Raw genomic sequence first — 19,386 nt, forward strand, 5'->3', positions numbered from 1 at the left:
CAGGCCTTTAAAAAGGTTATCTGTAGCTAATTGTGAAATCAAGGAAAAGTCCATGTAAATCCTCGCTGAAAGCATTTCTTCTGCACATTATTAGTATCTAGATTCATAATGTCTTTAAAATGGACACTTTATGAAATGGAACCCGAGCACTTCAAGAAATTAATAATCTTCATCTGTGGACAGATGTAAAATCATCTATTTTCTTTATTTGCACTGATGAAATAAGACATCATACTTATGCCTTTTATGAAAACATACTACATTCTGAGCTTTAAACTTGTTGCACCAATATTCTACAGTTTATATTGTCAATTTTAATGCAACTAACACCCTTATGTGGTGCTACTTACTGAATTCATCTCAAAATTTTTGGAATAAAAAGTGGGGGGAAATAAAGCTTTATTCACCAATATTTGTCCGCTAAATCGATTGAAAACTTTATCAGAAGAGGGGGGACTGTAATGGCATTTAAGTAGCTGAGCTTCTGATTGATTTTCTTTGTAGTTTTGTGCCTTTGTCATACAAGTGTTAAATGTTAACAGTAATGGCATAGCGATTTAAAAGGGTTTTAGAGGGACGTTACAATAGGCCTCTGCAAAAGTACCAAAAAAGAGAAAGCAGATTCAATGCATATAAAATGATTGTTCTCATCAATTATTAACATTTTTTTCCATTTTTTTTAAAGTTTGTTCCCTTTTTACCAGGATACCTCAGATTTGTAATGGTGGTTATCGGTGATTGCACACTTCTTGGCATACTTGTGTTCACAGTGTTAGCCTTTCGTGCCCTCTTATGAGAACAGTCAACTAGGAGTATAACAAGCAGCTGAGGATGAAGCATTCACTTTAAAACTAAAACGGTTCTATAAAAAAAACAAAGATGGAAAATAAAAAATGTTCAAATGCTGTAAGCTAATGAGACAAAAATAAAAGTGGGACAACAGGCATGAGTAACGGGATAGAAGGGTTATCCTCCTACTCTCACAATCCTCTACTCTCAAAGCAACACCTGGTATTCAACTGGAAGTTGTGGTCATTACATCCCCTTTGTCTGAATGGACAGACATTCTCATGCACTCTTTGAAAATTATTGCGTGGTTTGGAACACAATTCGAAAAACATGGGGCCGTTAACGCAAATTACACATTCGCACATCACCAAGTAAATTAAAAACCTTTGGGAAACTTTTGCTAACTCCTCGTAATGGAGTCATCATATTCCCAATCCCTTGCTCAGTGGCTCCCCACCAAAGTAACTGCAGTAACAGTTTTACCACTGAAAGGTGGAAAGCCTCAGTTCTTGTTTCAAAGCACTACTTTTCTCATGGAAAGCACCATCAATATTTTCCCTCTATACAGTCCATAGGATGTATTCCATAGCAAGGGGAAAAGTTGTTTCAGGACAAGTCTCTTCTTTCATATCACAGAGAGGGCTGGAGAATCTTTGCAATATCATATTATATTTTTCAATTTGTGACTGAACTACATAGACCATTGAAGAGGACTTCTTTCTTTACATTTGCATGATCTTCACAATTGCACGTTAGTATTAAGAATTGTTTATATGGAAAGGAAGAAAAAACAAAATTACTGTGACAGATACTGAAAATGTCAAATTGTTGACAGACTCAGCATTTGAAAAACTAAAATACAGTTCTTGGCATGGCTTTACAATTTTCAATAAATATTATGTAAAAATAGAACCCCTTCAGGGTAAGAACAACCTTAAGTATCAATTATGTTCTCAGCTTTCAACAGCTACATATATTAAGTCATCTGAATTTAAGAAAGAATAGAAAAACCTATGGAGATGTTTGTAATCTTTTTTATTGCTATTATTGTGATGATTCATAGTTTGCTAGTTTATTTTGCTTTAAACATTCCTTTAAACATTTTCTTTAAACAACAGTAGGAATTATCTTTGTCACAATTTTGTGTCAACAAAACTGTAGTCAAACTCTGAAGAGGAATTGCATGTTGTATTCAGAATTTAAATAAATACATTTAATAATCAAAACCAATGCTTTTATTTGCATTTATACCTTCGATGTACTGTACTGTATAACTGTATGGAAAGACAAAGACAAATGAGTGTAAGACTCAAACATGAAGCTGAACCCTTCGTGTTCCTACGTACACATTTATAACAAATCTAAAATAATACCACTGGATACATAAGCCGAAATTTCAACACACATGTAAATAGGAACTCACTGTCCTCATTAGTTACCCTTCAAATATACTATAGCTCTGACAACAGTAAACATTACAGATATTACGACTGAAACCTTTTGAACACAAGCCAAGTAAAGAGTGACAAAGTCTATGTCTGCAAGGTTCAGTACAATTAAACCATTCTCAACAAGTACACCCGGCAGCAATTATAAACACATTCTTTAGAGTTGTACACTGGGTAAACGTGGAACTGATTTTAACCACAACACAGAAACAAAGCATGTCTCTAGTCCTTCCCGAAGTTAAAGAAAGAGAAACTGTCGCTTGCTTCTTCCGGCTCTTGGCCAGCACATGTCTGGTGTGGGCTCTTGGAGGAGAAAAACAACTCAAACTCCTCCTCTGTCCTGCTCTCCATCTGGTCAAGCAGAAAGCCTGAAGAATCAAGCAATGCTGTCAAGTGTTTTACTAATGTCGTCTAAGGTTACGAGGTTTAACAACAGTATTTCAAGAACCAAAACAATCAGTGTCACAGAAGGGGTGACTGCAGTGGAATTGATGGCATAGTTCTGAAATGATAAATAAATGGTATTAAAAGAAACAATATCTAAAGATCAAAGTATGTCAGTATGTATGTCAAAAAGTATGTCACCTGGTGATTTGGACTCTGAAGATTTCTGCAAAGACAAAAACAACCATTAAGACAAGACTGAGGATAATGTTGAAAAATCATCTCTGTCTGACAAGCAACAAAATAATGAGCATCATTACCTTGCTGCTGAAATAAGGGCTTGTGAAAGAGAAGGGGGTGTCCTGAAATCAAAGGACAGCATTACCTTTTGACGCTGATCTACACACAGACACAGTGCCTAAAAGAATCCTTTACTCTAACTCTCTATTCCCCACCTCCTGCTCCCCCTGCTGCGGTGACCTTGTGTCAAATGCGCAGTCGAACCCTGAGAATCCAGGCGTGTCTGGAGCGGTGCTCATGGAGAACATGAAAGCTGGGGATTTGAACTCTGAGGCTTTATAGCTCCCTGGGGACCGACTGGGACTGGTGCTGAAGACAAAGCGTTACCAAGCAAAGTGCTCCGTCAAGACACACAAAAAAAAAGCATCTCAAGTCTCTGTTCTGTTTGTGAGAGGAGGCTCTCAGAACTTATAATTAAAGTACATCTGACAAGCTCAAAGTAAAGCAGCGCTTTATCATCAAGTATATGTTCAAAACAGAGAGAGAAGTTTAGAGGACTGTGGAGGTCTCGTGTGGGAGTTTGCTTGTTCGGGGCAAACCGTGTGGGATCAGTGTGTTTGGGAGTGGATGTGTGTGGGTGTATGTGGTTTGAGGCACTGTAATGGAGGTGTCTTACTTGAGAGAGAACGTTGGAGTGATTGGCTTGGCCTTCATTCGGGCTGGGGGGGTATGCGGATACACCACTCCCTCCCCATGTTCTTTCTCATCAGTGATGGGTGGGAGGGGCTCTTGCTTGTCCCTGTCTGCCTCCCTCGGCTCCAGCTCTGCTAAGCCCAGCCCCTCAGGGTCCTCTTCCTGGAGAGATTCACTGAGAGTCCTCTAAGAGTGTACTGCAGCTTCATAAATACATAGCTCAATACGCTCTTCTCTTTCAAGCTGACGGAACAGCCCTAATATGTTCACACACTAACAAGATTCACAGGTCTAAATTACTTTAGCACTAATGTAGGGTTTTCTATTGTTTATGCTTTTTTCACAAAGCTCAACTGTCACAAGGTCAAATTATCACTGAAGCTGCAGCTACACAATGACTCTCACATAAGAAACAGAAATCTATTCATATTTAAGATTTGAAGTCAATATGGTACATAAATATAGGCCTAATACTGAACTATCTGTAAAACCAGCCTTACAATGACAAGTGATCCTGGTTGTGTACCTGTTCTTTAACGCTGGTCTGTTCCTGGCCTAGCCCCTGCAGCTGACCTGATGGATGGATGAGATGTTTTCCTCTCTGTTATCACTGCTAATTTTAGAGGACTATACTGCTGTGAGCATTACTGACGCAGGTTGTACAGCTGTTTTGTAGAAAAGGTACATAGTTCCTAATGCAAATGAAGCCACTAATGAGAAGTGAGAAAAAATGCTATGTTGTTGTCACTTTGTGTAGCTCTGTGTTTCAACTTGAATGGATTGTGTCCTTCTGTGCTGGAAGTCGCTCTGGATGAGGGTGTCTGCCAAATGAATAATGTGATGTAATATGTGTATGTGTGACACTGATGGCAGGACCCAACTTTGGCATTTACTGTGTCCTACCGCAGGTCTCCAGGTTTGTCCATATGATGTTGCAGTCTGTGTCCTCCATGGATTCAGAGGATGCACACTCCTCTCTGGGCACTTCCTCATCCTCGCTCACTCTCATCACCATCACTTCCTTTCTTTCAGCATCGCCGCCCTTCTCTTCCCTAGCCACAGGGTTCTGATTCACAAAGGATTCAATTAACTGACTGAACCAAGGGATTTACTTATCATTTAATATATAGAAGCTGAATCCTGCAAATACTCTTCGAGGAAGGAAGGAACTGACATGAAGAATTATTTACTTAGCTTGACGTAAAAGACACCGAGGAGGGGAGAAAAGGCCAAGGATGTGGATTCTGTGCCACCAGACCCACACACTGCCTCTGTACAGACCTCTCTGCGGAGGAGACAGTACCTGCTGTGTGTCAAGCAGGAGGGAGGAGATGCCTGTCTCTATACGAGCACTGTCCTTAGCCTGTGGATTCAGCTGATCCTGGAGCAGTGCTGGACTCTGGAGCTCACTGGCACTGAGCACCAAAGAGGGGCAAGTCAAGGGAAAACATAGCACAGAAAGAGCACATAATAAACCCCAGACACATCACTGAATAACTATCATCCGTATATCTGTGAAAACATCACCCTGATAAAATGGAAAAATTCAGATTATACCAGAGAACGTTTGAGTTGAGGATTGCTTTCAGGTATGTCAGTGTAGAATTATCTTTAATTTCTCTGCTTCAATGATATATTCAGTGGTAAAACAGACATGAGACGTTTTCATTCTGTGTCCGAGTCTGAAAATGGCACTCTATCATTACGTCTGTACATGAACCACTGTAAAGTTCTCTTATAGGTATAATAATGTAGACAGATCCCTTTGTATTGTCCTTAAATGAATCCCTCTCTTTCTTGGGAGAATCTTTTTTTCAAACTCTTCCGTTGTCTCAAAAGACAGAAAATGCATACAAGATAAAAAGCTCACATAAAGAAAATACCAAAGAAAGAAAGAAAGAAAAAAGGAGTGCTTCTGCGTGTTTACAAAGGCTCAGTCCTTTGGGGAGGTTTTCTGGGGTAATTGTTTTCTGGTGTGAATGTCCTGGGTATGTGCACTCTCTACATACTGTTTGTAAGAAAAAACAAAAAAAAAACACACTGAAGTAGAGGCATGCTATTCTAAGCTCATTATTCACAACAAATCAAATAGGAGTAAATAATAACTACAACATCGCCCTTCTAGGGGATGCCTTCAACAGCGTTACACACCTTGTAGAGCACTCAAAAGGGATACACGTCTGATGCATTCTCAGTCGAGGATGGAGCAGAATTGTAGCCTATAGTAAACAAATTCAAATATTCAAATGGAGCTTCATCAAATGCACCACACCTATGAAAAATTTACAGGAAAACTGAGTGATACAGTACTGCAAACTAATGCCTAAACATTTACCTCGCAGTGCCTGCAGCTCCTTTTCCTTCACTACTATCTGTTCCTCACACGCTCCGATCCTCTCTTCGATCTCCTCCTTCTCTGCCTGTATTTCCATAAGCTTCCGCACAAGAGGATTCTCGCAGTAGCGAGCTTTGTGCTGCTCAAATACCTTCTTGTAGTTTTCAATTCTCTCCTGGTACATTTTCCTTGAGTGGGCAAATAGAGGTTTCATTTTCAAAACAATGTTTACATTTTCAATCAAGATTTGGTACAAATGTATACATATTTTTTTAAAAAATAAGTCCTGGTAAAATTAACTAATTAATTGACACACACCAGGTTTATGCTCACAATTTACTAAGATAAAAATACTACCTAATATGCTACTTGCATATTATTCTGGATAACAGTAATACTGCACTTACATGTCTTGATTTGAGGCATCCCGTTTCCTCTCTAATTCACCCTGAAGCGTTTTCTCATACTGAAGCAGTAGGCTGTTTGTTGCCTTCAGACTGATGGAAATCATAGATGTACTGTACATCATGTACAATCATAAAAATGCTTAATATAAGCACAGAGGATTCATGATTTGATTACGTTGCATTTACCTTTTAGCATTGTCTTTGTAATACTTCACCAGATTTTCATTTTGCGATATGTCTTCCTCAAGTTTCTCAATACTCCTCTTGGTTTCTTGTATACTGGTCTTCTTCTTAGCTACATTTACCTTGTAAACTAAAGATAAAAACATAATTATACCGGAGAGTTACACTAGAGGTGTTACAGGTAAGTTTCAATTACTCTCTTTCATACGTAATAAGCAATACTCTCAACAGTGTTTCGGATCATTAAAATGCAGTGTTAATTGGCACTGAACTGGAAATGAATAAATAACACTTACTATGAATCTGCTGTTTCATTTCGTCGTTCTTTTGAGACAACTCCCGTGTCTGCAAAGCTGTAATCGGGCATTGTCATATTAAGTGCTCAAATGCACTAGATAGTAAAAGGGTAAACAGTTATATGTAAAAAGAAAACTAATTCTAATTCAAACCGACGCACTCACCCAACTGAAAGAGAAGGTTATCCATGTTGGCCACAGAATTAGGCTCCTCCATATTAATATCTGCCAATAAACAATGTTACATTCAGCAACAGCAGTTAACAAATTAATCGCAGGGGGAAGAACTGAAGGAAAACCCATTATAGTAGGGTAGCCAACCTTAGCTAAGTAGTTACGTGAAAATATTGCGTGGTCGAGTTAATAACTCATTTTGGTTTGTTATACGTTTCCAAGATGCCGTTAACAGTCAGCTAGTCTAATTGCTACAATAAGTTAACTTATTAACTTACTAAACTTAATTGATTGCTGATGTCATTAAGAGATTATCATTGCCACAACTGTGCGGACAGCGTGATAACTTTTCGAACAGCTGTCATACCTGAACTCCAAACCTATCGTAATGAGCGAAGAAGTTAACGTTAGCAATGATAGCTAACATTTGAATATGTGTCAAAGCAATAAATGGACTCGCGACAAACCGCTACCATAGAGATTGTTGGGAGACACGCTCTGCTCCAGGACTTGGGTGCCATAAACTAGCTGAATACTTCCTTAAATTTTACCTGTTGGGATGATTTATCTGTTATGTTTTTGACTGAAATACTGTTGTATTGTATTTGTCTGAAATATTGTTTTGAAGTTGGCTTCAGTACACACAGTGGCAGTAAGGTCTAGATGTCAGTCCCCTCACTACTGTATTCGAAGAAGCGAATGACGACGTAGGTGGTCCTCCGCTATCCCACAATGCCTAACGCTCGTCGGGGGTAAACTGCGCCTGCGCACAACGTTGACCCTCTTTTAGCCCTACGCCTCTTCTGTAGTAATGGTGAGTGAGAATGAGTGCTATAGTAATATCGTTTAATCCAAGATCATCGTTGAAAATATAACTGTACCTTCTTGTTTAAAAGTCGCTATACACTGTACATACCAATGTTCACCATCCTCAAAGTCAATTTGTGTCGATTGTTTTGGAAATAGTCTTTATTCACCACTCTCTTGGTTACCTAGCTAGCTAGCAAAGGCCGTAACGACATGGCTAAGCTAGGTAGTAACCAGTATTTGTATAAATGGAAGTTGTCTGAATGGGAAGCAGTCTTGCAGTTGCAGATGTGAAAGGTAGTTTCTTAGCTAATTTGATTGCGGTGAATTATCAGGTTTGAGGTCCTTGTGTGTTGAGCTGAGTCTAAGCCACGGCTAGCTTAAGGAACTGATTGCTAGTTAGCAATGTAACTGACATGAGTTGGCGCCTGCCAAATTTAATACAGCTGGCCACCAACTGATGATCACGGTCAATGGGAAGAGTCATACTTAAGTAGTTGGTAATGTTAATATTACATGTAGCTGTTTGTTTCACGACTCTGTTTGAGGGTTGCTAGTGCGACATACCTTACGTGCAGTGACATTAGCCAGCTGACTAACTTAGCTATGCCCCGGAAGGGTTGGAAAAGCGAACATTCCCAGCCTGTAGCGATCCATACACCTGGCAAGGTAGCCGAGGGTAGCAGTTCCCGGAGGTAGCAGACATTGCTTTGACGAGGTTGGTTTGTTTAGTCGCTGATCTGGTGATAACTAACATTATCATAACTGAAATATGTGTTGTCATAACTGGGAATCAGTGTGTAGGCTCGGAAAGTTTAGGTTACGTGAAGTTAGAATAATGGATGCTAGATAGTTACTTTGCAGCGATGCGGATTATTCCCCTGTCGGACTGAAATGATTTAAAGTGGTCACCTACAGAAGTCATGTCATGTGGTGTAGTTGTAATTCAAAGGTAGCAATATGTATATGTACATACTCCTGTTGTATTGAAGTATCTGAAGGGTGGTTGTACGGTTGTTTGAAATCAATTGCCAATTGACTTCACCCCTTTCTTTTCCAAATACCCTCTGGTTTACTTATGAGTACTTAAAAGGTGTAGTCAATGAAATTCACAATTAAGTGCGGTAAAACAAAAAGCTGGTGTTCACGTGGATAAGCAAGTTGTTTTAGGGTAAATGCCCACAAAACTCAGTGGATGAATTCAGTGGAGTCCTAATGGAGAAGAAATGAAGACATTGACGAAGTCAGAGTTTTAACACCGAGAACATGGGACAGAAGGGCTGATTCGGGATTTCAACAAGCCTCAGAAGGATTTGATCCTGCTAGGGACTTAAGGTAAGAATTTTCAAAAATCCTATTGACCTATTGATCCTAACATGACTAAGGCTGGTATATCTAGTATGTGTGAAAGTATGTAAGTAAAATGCACTTTTTTGCATTGTGTGACTACCTGTGTTTTAACACATTTCAAACCTTTAAATTGGTAAAATTGCCTTATCTTTGTATATATGTTTTTCTGTTTCAGATTTGATGGCGATCAGACGACGACATCAACTCGCACCGATAGCACACATTGCCCCTTCAAGCCAGTGGATCACCTAATCTGTGCATTTTAGGATCCCTGCTGCCATTTAGACCAGCATGAAAGCAAGCTGATCCAGGAGACTGAGTATGCCTTGGTGTCACTGAGCCAAGTGGAGTGTTGCACTTCCTAACTAGTCAAAACCTCAGGTATATGAAGAGTATCCATATATTGAAGACTAACAATCCAGAAGACTGCATGGGTTGGAAGAAGTTCTGCAAGACAGACTTGCCCTGGCAGTCCTGCAAACAAGTTGATCAAGGACTGCTGTGAAGCCTGAGTCAGCGTGACTTACTCCAATCCTTCCCTCATCCCCTCTTGGTGATATCAGGACTATGTGCTGATGGGAAACTCAGGCCCAGCACAGAGTGGAAAATGAAAAGGATGCTGGCTGGAAATGAATGAGTGTAAACGGCTAATTGTTGAAGACTGACAGTGTAAAATCGGTTTCAGTAGATTCTGCAACGATCTTTAACTGCATGCAGGAGGTGTGATCACCACATTACAGTAATTGTCCTGACGATTATCATTATGTCACCTCGTAGATTGACATGTCTGTCAGGCTCCTCTCAGATTGGTCCAAAATTTAGCTTAGGTAGTATCAAAGAAGCATTTCTACTGGAAGCTGTAATGCACACATTCTCCGGCAGCACTGGAGTGAACCGTAAATGGAGCAAGAGGACAGCTTTGGTACCTGGATGAGTAAATAACGTGCATAGCATTGGCCAACAGTGGGAAAACCTGAGGTAGTACAGTGAGGTTGTTTCCCCATTTTACAGACGTCATGAATCCTCTTTTTCCATTGTCTGCAAGCATTGTCTCTTAGTCAGGGAAGACGTGCGAAGACTTAATGGCATTCCGAGACCTGTTGACTTTTGAAGGAAGGGGGTGTGTGAATATTGAGTTGAAGACATCTAAGTGCCATTTCTTCTATCTGCTGTTGCATAAGTGGCGTAGGAAGTCTCCTCATCCTACGAGCTGTCATTTCTTATGAAGTTGCGGCAAGACGCCCATGCCGCCTCTGCAGGGAGTGGGCAGGCGCATCTCTTCACTGTCTCTCAGAGCTCTGTTAGCAATGGGACTCTTTCTGTAAGAACAAAAACTGCTTTTCAGACTGGCTGAGCTAGCAGTATCCAGCTGTACGGATAGTTGTATGCAGTCACTGTTCTACATGATTAGTCTTACAGGGTGATTCATCTTGGCAGTAAATAAATCTGATTCATTGATTCCTTTTTTTAACTCGACGTTGGATTTTAAAGTTCAGTACAGAAGCCGTGTTTGCACCTAAATGTGAATTTTTATTTACTGTGTTAAAGGTCAATATCAGGCAGGTAACACGCATTACAAGAGTATCTCGTGATGTGTAGGAGTCATTCACAATGGGAGATGGGTGCATTGATACATTGAAAAGATTGCTCTTAAGTGGTAAAAGGCTTATGTTGAATGTGCTGTCATGGAACCAGAGGGGTTTTGGTAATTGTTTTTGTTCTGGGAACCAGGTATCTGATTGCTGTTATTGATCCCTGTTGAGAATCTCACTAGCTGTTGATCTAATGTGGATGTTGTGTCCCTCAGGCTAAGCGCACCAAGAAGGTGGGGATTGTGGGCAAGTATGGCACCCGTTACGGGGCCTCCCTGAGGAAGATGGTGAAGAAGATCGAGATCAGCCAGCACGCTAAGTACACCTGCTCCTTCTGCGGAAAGGTGAGTTACCAAAGCTGCCTTCAGGGGGATAACTGACACTGAATGTGGAATAGGCCCCAGCAGCTAGGTGGAAAAAAAATGGCATTACTCTTCTGTTAAGCTCTTCTTTCCTCAGCCAGGTGTTGCTCTTTCTGTGGTTTTGTGGTCCTATGCATGTTTCCTGAAATGTGCTAAGGGAAAAATCGCATAACTGTCATATAGCGGTTTTATGGGATTTAGCAGTGTCACTATCTCTAGTGATGCAGTCAAACTAGCAGCACATTTTAATAAAGTGTGTCATTTTGCAAGTGGTGTTCAGATATGCATTTGTTTATGCGTAGTTGGTATAGAATATTTTTGAACCCAGAAATGTTTTTTTGCGTGCTTGTGGGAAATTAGAATCCATTTTTATTCCCACTGCAACTTGGAAACTCAGTCTGTTTGCATAATTGAAAAGCTTACCCTAGTAATAAGCTGGCCTCCTATATGCCTTTGGGTGTACTAGTCACTGAAGACCGTTGGTTTTATTTTTGCATGGCTGACTCAGTGTTATTGTTAGTGTCTGCAGAGTATTAATACAAGCCATTGCTGTCTTTTCCTCCCAGACCAAGATGAAGAGAAGGGCTGTTGGCATTTGGCACTGTGGGTCCTGCATGAAGACAGTTGCTGGGGGCGCCTGGACATACAAGTAAGCTGAGATAGTCAGGAAAATTGAAGTTGTATTTTTGAGCACCCTGTCACTCACAATCAGTGTAAAATGGTGTGTAAAGATTAGTGTCGTTTGTAATGACAAACGTTAGTTTCATTCTGATTTTTGTGGCACTGTCACCTCCAAAGCATTGTTTTTGGCTTCATTTGTATTTATATGCATGTCTGTATGTGTGTGTGTATGTCTGCACAAGTGGTTCGTTTAAAAGTGTAACTATGTAACATCTCATTACACCTTTTTTGGCTTTGTTTTTTTTAGCACAACATCTGCAGTCACAGTGAAATCTGCCATCAGGAGACTGAAGGAGATGAAGGACCAGTAAACACCAAGCTCCTTTTTTGTACAGTTATTTTCGGTGACTCAAATTGGCAATTTTTCTTGAACATCCTGCAATAAAGTGTCTGAGCGAGTTTTGCCTCTGGTTGTGTTGTGTGCATTTTCAGGATGAAACGGCAAACAAGGTTCATGCAGCATCCCTCATCAGATGTTTTAAAGTGCTACGCGTTTGCTTTCATCCTTATACCAGAAGCTTAGTTATTGTACTACCCAGCATCCTTCTGAATTGTTTAGCCATTGTTCAAGGTGATTAACATTTATGACAAGAGAATTCTCAGTTTTACAGTATTTGAATATATGGAATAATCTTCACTCTGGTAGGCTTTATAATGTATCATCCTTGGAACAATAACCCTATTTTGTATTTGCAGAACCTTTTGTTAAACTACTGTAAGTAAAGTAAACTACTGAATTGCGACAGATGTATATGCCTATAACCTGAGGCACATAGCCTCTATTTGAAATAGCATCTATCTGAAATGCAGTATTGCACACTGGCTTTGTAAACTATAAGCCTCATAAAAATTAGCTGGACAACTTTCACTCAGTGTCTAGATTTTTCACCCACCTTTAACTTCAGGAGCATCCCAGTGCTGTTGCTCTTTGATATTCCAGCACTTTGAGTCTGTCGAGTGTATGAAGTTGTCGAAGGCTGCATTGGCAAAGGATTTTTCAGTTCTTTATTATAAAAAAAGCATTTGAGTTTCTGAAATTAACACAAGCCATAGCTCTGCTGCGCTCAAAGTGATCAACCTCACCAAACTTGTCAGCAACTCGGTTAGTGTAATCCCTGTGTTCCAGACTGCATGCCCAGAACCAGGCATATTCTTACCTGTTTGTCTGGGGTCCTTTTGAAAGGAAATTGGGTCTGTGATGCAATGTGTTTTCAGCACTAAGGCCTATGTAACTAGTGCTTTATAGGCCAGAGTTAGAGATCTGTTGGTCAAAGGGGAGGAGGTTCTTTCCTTTTATTGGATAGACAGAGGAGATGTGGGGTTGAAAACCCGATAGCTCCTGGTGTAGCCAGCTACAAAAGTATCTCATTTGGCCAGGGCATTCCTCCACTATGTTTGGCAGGAGTAGGTATATTTATGAAACCTTGTCTTACAGCAAAGAATGTAGCCTGGCACACCACCATGCACAATACTGCTATCCAGCAAATAGAAACAATTGTGGTAGTAAATATTTAATACGTCCATCTGGATGGATCAGTGTGTGGGACGAGGATGGAGAATTTGGTGTACTGGGGTCTTTGCATGCTCTCAGCTAGCTGGATATGAGGAAAAGGAGTGGAAATATATGGGCTGTGGGACCAATTTGCCAAACTACATCTGGTCAGATGAAATGGAAATATATTTTTTGGACATGCCCATCAGCTATAGGTTTGGCATTAAAAGGTGAAGCATATGTCAGGACTGAACCCATACTCACTGAAATATGGCGAGCTGTTTATGTTTTGTGGTTGTTTTACATCTGTGGGTCCAGGAGGTAATGGAGTTAGAAGCTCCAACATGGCCTGGTTCCCTCTGCAAAGAAGCTCAGACTTGGCTGAAAGTGGACATTCCAGCAAGACAATGGTCTAAAGTGTTCATTCAGATCTACAAAGACGTGGTTAACTGAGCACAAAATGAATGTTCTCAGCTGATCATTTCAATCTGTGGTTCAAACAGGAGAGCAGTTCAGAAATGTAAGGCAAAAGATCTTAAGCTTCACTTCTTGCGCAGTTCTACTAAGGAGCAATGGGCAAAAATGCAATTCAGAAGCACCAGAACTTCATAAAACGCCACAGGAAACATGCCAGCGCCAAAAAAACATTCACAAAATATTAATTTCAGGCGTGTAAACACATGTGTTTCCATGATTTAAGGTAATCTGAATTTGCTCCGTGAAATGCATTTGGGACAAAATTATTTTTTAAAATTTAAGATGAAGAATTTATCCTATATGGATTGTTCCCATTTAGTCAGGGGATATGAATATATAGAGAGGGGATTGTATGTAGCAGGGCAAGACAAGTGAGATCATGACAGGCCTGGTCCCTTCCTCACTTGTGATAAACTCACATTAGGTTCTTGGTGCATTGAGAACCAGTGGTTTTCTTTGCATTAATCAGATAATGACGTCCATCCTGAAACACAGGAAGCGGAGAACAAAACTGAATAGCCAGAATGAAACCAAGCCCTGTACAGTACACTACATCCAGAAACCTTAATCAGTGTCCAGCTCTGACGTTCTGTGTGATTTCTTCTGTGTGAGTTTCGTTGCTTCTTTACTTTACTTCTTTGTTTCTGCACAACGCAACTAAATTGTTATGGATTATGTGGATATTTAAGACAATGCCACTGAAAGGTATGGATGTGAATGATTAGAGTATGCAAATTTCAGATAAATTATTTTAGTATTTTGATATGCTAGCAATATGAAAGTTATTACATAGCTAGTTGGTAGTTATTAAAATAAAGGAGATGGGTCTCTTGCATTTAGTCTGATTTTATAGCTGGTAAACATAAGAATAGCATTACTTTTTTCAGCAGTACTACAGCAATTAAAGGCCAGCTGAGGCCCCGGTTGATGTGAACTGTGCTCTGCGGCACTGTTAAACTGAGATGAAACATGAATTATGTATGTTAAAGTGAAGTCCTTGTGTTGAGGGGTCGGTATCTGAACTGCGGTTATAAATATCTTCTCCCCAAAGACTTGTTTTTTGACTAATCTCCGGGCAGACGGACCCCCGAGCCTCGTTGTGAAATACACGGCGTTTCAGCGCTGGGCTGGTTTCCTCCTCTGATTGGGTAGGACAGAGGTTGGAGACCGAAGGGGTGGGGTGAAGGAAACCCTGGAATCCGGCACTGGATGCTGTGTGCTACGGCTACGTGTTGAAGCCGTGGAGATGGTGAGGGCGTGTACTGTTTCTTTCTGCTATTGAACCGAATAAAATTAAAAAACCGGCAGTTACCGTACGTTAGACCGCTTGCTCCGCTGTACAAGGTAAGGATATTCCATTTAATAAGCAATGGTAATTTATAAACAAATTTCTTTTCGCGCAAACAAAGGAAGGGGTATTTGGGTGTGATTTAAACAGAGAGAGGGATCAGTTGTTGGAAGAGAAATCCTTTACATTATCGCTACTGATTTCTGGGTTAATCCAGACGAACATTTAACAAGACCCCGTAGCGATACTGTATTATTTCACGGTAGGCATATTGCGTTTGCATGCATTTTCAAATAATGAATTTGATGGTATTTGGGTATTGAAAAGACGATCTGCAGAAACCAGATATACATCTTAAATAATGCAGTATAATGTAATATAAAAGAGCAATTCGTCATTTAGTATGCTTAAGCGCACTTTTACCTGTGACCTTGGAATGTCAAGACAATTTGCTTGAACAGCAAATTGCTTTTGACTTACGCTTATCTGAAAATTTTAATAATAAAGCCATGCATATACATGCGCTCATTTTCTGTGTACTAGAAAGACATATACCAGCTATAAAATGTGTAGTTTTAGGTACATCAAATGTGAGTTTAATTATTGATATACTATTTGCTTTTATTAATTTTCGATCGATTGGTTTCACGGAAAGGACCAGAAACTGTAGGCTTGGTATGTGATGATCATGTCGACTGGCCTCAACTGACAGGCACAAGAGAAGAGGCTAAAGACGCTCACTAGAGCGAGACCTCCCATTTCTCAATTCGTAAACTCATAGTTTACCCGAGGTTAAACGTCGTTGCACAGGTGACCTGAAAGATGTTAACTTGCCATTACCACATGATCCCATCAACCAATTTTACTGTATGGAAAGAAGGCTAAAGTGATTTATTTCTGCCTTTTCTGTGCGCATTTCCCATAAAATGAGACAATTATTTAGAAACTGAATTTTCACCATATGAAGACTTTTATCACATGAGCAATTTAGATTTCTAAAAATTTCCGAAGTGAATTCAGTTCAATTGAGTTCAATTCATGGAGCGCCATTGGCATGACAAGCATGTATAAACAGCCAAACATACATTTGTGTTGCCCAAACAAAATAAACACAGAATGTGTAAGAATATACACATATCCGAATGGAAAAGAGAAAGGACCAGCACTGGCTGATTCCCCTCATGCAGAACGTTTTCTGCTCGCTTCTTAGATGGTGGGAAGAGATAATGTACAATATACTATGCTATGAACTCATATGCTCTGTTCCTCTCACTCACCCCCTCCACCCCCACACACACTCACACGTGCGCACAACTCATTGAGACAAACACATACACATAACACATAAACATCCAGAGTATACTTAAAAAATAAGTATACTAAAAAATAGAAGATAAAAAAAAATTACAACGAATTAAAAACTTTGGTATTGCCAAATGACCATTTTCACTCCATAGAATACACACATAGGTAGGTGACAAAAAGTAAAAAGGATAAAAAATGAACAAAGCAGATGATTATGATTTCACATACAGTGAACACTTTCATTCATTGTTCCTCATATTGTGATGAGTGGCAACATACAGCTAATTCCACTCATTCCCTCTTCTCCTCCAAGAGGAATGATAGCCTCTCAGTGTCCGTGAGATTCTTGGATTCAGGCTAGACTTCCTTTAATTCAGGGAAGTAATTTGCCCTTAGGTCTCTGCGCCTTTTACATGTGGTCAGGAAGTGACATGTTGAAAATGACTCTCTCTGTCCCTCTTTCTCTGTATGCGTGTGTGTGTGTGTGTCTCTAGGTACACAGTCAGAATGGACACATGTGCTGAGCTCCTGTCATAAAGTTGGATTTAGATCTCAAGGGTCCACAGGAGCGAGGTGGAGAGAGAAGGGAGGGGTGGCCACACCCAGCTTCAACATGGAACAGGTGGAGCACACAGGGGCGGAGAGCCCCCGACCATCCTCACTGCAGGGGTCAGAGGTCACGGGGCGTCAGACAGATGAGGAGGGCGCTGGGACCACGACGCGCAGGAAGAAGAAGAGGAAGGAGCCTCGGCCGGAGTCCATTATAGTGTACCGCTCCGAGACCGAGAAGGTGTCCGAGGAGGACCCGGGTGGAGAGGAGGGGGCGGAGAAGAACTCAGAGGAGGGGGCTAAGTTCCTCTCTACCCCCACAGGAGAAGGTGAGACCTGCGGAAGCCATCTTTCACCCTGTCTGTTCCTCCTGACAGATGGAGTCATTACAGGAGCACCATTTACCATAACTATTAATAGGATCCTGCCTCCTGCTCTCCATCAGAACATTTATGGCGGCAGTTATACAGATTGCCAGAGAGAGAGCCTGTTTTCCTCAGCCAAAAGTGCTGTGTTACGGATGATCCTCAATCAATTGAAAACATTTACTGCTTTCAATTTGCCAAATGTTGTTGTAAAACCATTCAATACAATACTTTACTCTAAGATTTTGGCTCACACTGTAGTCCTCATATTTGGCTGTAGCTGTGCATGTGTTTGTGTGTGTGTATGCATACTGTTGTGTTGTGTAATTATATACAGAATGTGTGTGTGTGTGTGCGTGTCTGTGTGTGTGCATGTATGACAGGAGGACTTCTTTAACGTTATGTATGTGTGTGGCTGTGTTTGTATGTGAGTGTGTGTGTGCTTTTGTATTTGTGAGTGTATGCGTGTGTGCACATATGTGTGTGTACAGTTATGTGTGTATGTTTGCGTGTGTACAGCAGTATTTCTCTGACAGTGAAGTCCATGCACTGTCCGTGTTAACAGGAGGCTGGAGCCTGCCCCCAGACAGCCACTATGTGACTCTGACAGGCACCATCACCCGGGGGAAGAAGAAGGGCCAAATGGTGGACATCCATGTCACGCTGACAGACAAGGAGCTGCGGGACCTGGCCAGGTCTAAGGAGCGGTTGGACGCGGAGTGCGAGAGGGGTGCAGACAGCAAGCGTGCCTGCGGCCTGGGGTTCGGCCAGGGCCCCCACGTGGTGCTGTGGAGCCTCTCCTGCGCCCCCGTGGTCTTCTTCCTCTCCTTCATCACCTCCTTCTACTACGGCACGCTCACCTGGTACAACGTCTTCCTGGTGTACAACGAGGAGCGGACGTTCTGGCACAAGATCATCGTCTGCCCCTGCCTGATCATCTCCTACCCCGTGCTCATCATGGTCGTGTCGCTGTCGTTGGGCCTGTACGCCGCCGTGGTGCAGGTGTCCTGGGTGTTCGCCGAGTGGTGGCTGGCGGTGCGGGACCTGGAGAAAGGCTTCTGCGGCTGGGCCTGCGGGAAGCTGGGGCTGGAAGACTGCTCCCCCTACAGCATCGTCGAGCTGCTGGACTCCGACACCATCTCCGGGAGCCTCCAGGGGAAGATCGCCGGCGACAACCTGCAGACCACCTCTGTGTGAGCGGGACAGGCCTCTTAGAAGCACACAGGTGCACAGATGCACTTCTTCGCCTGTTCAGAGAGCAACAATTTTTTGTTGTTCTTGTTGGCATCCCAAGCTGCCCAGTCACATTCATTCGGGTTTTCCTTTTCTTATATCGTTTATATTTTTCCCAGGATGTGGGCGGGTAACTCTACAGGACCCTTAATGTCATTGGATATGCTTTTTTTGTGTCAAATTCAAACGTAGATTCAAATGTAGACCAAGCGGAATACTGGACTCTTTGTGTTTCAGTGTGATATGTGTGCATTTTTTTCATGCTGGTTATGCTGATGACATGGATGCAATGTGTGTGTATGTGTGGGTGACAGGGTTTCGGCAATTATCCATCTAATTGGAGCCAATTAGGCAAACACTGCAAAGACACAAAACATAAGGAGTCACAGGTAGAAAGCCACAGTCAAACCACATTCCTGACGTGACTCTGTGCATTAACTGTCTTTAAAAAAAGCATCACCGGCTCCTTCCTTCTGTTAATTTTCTTCATTACATTACATTCACATATGTATGCACACCCACTATTGTTAATCATCATGGCATTCTTCCTTTCAGAAAGAGTCCCGCAGCATTGACTTTGAACAGCGAGTCATGCTTTAGCTCTGTTATCTGTTGCTGTGGTAACCCAGCGTCTTATACTGAATTTGTTTTTTTTTTGCTGTTTGTTCTGCTTCGTCTTCATTGTGGGGCTGGAAGCAGAATGTGCCATTGTGTCATGTGTGTAGCTGTCATCACTGTGGGTCTTATAGCAGATTGAGTTGTGTTATCACACCTGTAGCTGTCATCACTGTGGGGCTTATAGCAGATTGAGTTGTGTTATCACACCTGTAGTTGTCATCACTGTGGGGCTTATAGGAGACCGAACCATCACATCCCATTTATACTGTAGCTGTCATCACTGTGGGTCTTATAGCACACTGAGTTGTGTTATCACAC

General features: G+C 41.4%; 2 protein-coding genes across 2 annotated transcripts; both read left to right on the top strand.

The window, feature by feature from the left end:
• Positions 1-7,689: 7,689 nt before the first annotated feature.
• On the top strand, positions 7,690-12,140 carry LOC118785733 (60S ribosomal protein L37a). Its single transcript, XM_036540634.1, has 4 exons — positions 7,690-7,763; positions 10,914-11,042; positions 11,627-11,709; positions 11,989-12,140. The coding sequence occupies exons 1-4, from the start codon at positions 7,761-7,763 to the stop codon at positions 12,050-12,052; spliced, it is 279 nt and encodes a 92-aa protein (XP_036396527.1). The 5' UTR covers positions 7,690-7,760; the 3' UTR covers positions 12,053-12,140.
• A 2,819-nt stretch (positions 12,141-14,959) lies between these two features.
• On the top strand, positions 14,960-18,433 carry tmem169b (transmembrane protein 169b). Its single transcript, XM_036541424.1, has 3 exons — positions 14,960-15,054; positions 16,798-17,181; positions 17,783-18,433. The coding sequence occupies exons 2-3, from the start codon at positions 16,917-16,919 to the stop codon at positions 18,412-18,414; spliced, it is 897 nt and encodes a 298-aa protein (XP_036397317.1). The 5' UTR covers positions 14,960-15,054; positions 16,798-16,916; the 3' UTR covers positions 18,415-18,433.
• Positions 18,434-19,386: the final 953 nt, after the last annotated feature.

The sequence above is a fragment of the Megalops cyprinoides genome, chromosome 11, assembly GCF_013368585.1.
Source record: "Megalops cyprinoides isolate fMegCyp1 chromosome 11, fMegCyp1.pri, whole genome shotgun sequence".
Lineage (NCBI taxonomy): Eukaryota > Metazoa > Chordata > Actinopteri > Elopiformes > Megalopidae > Megalops > Megalops cyprinoides.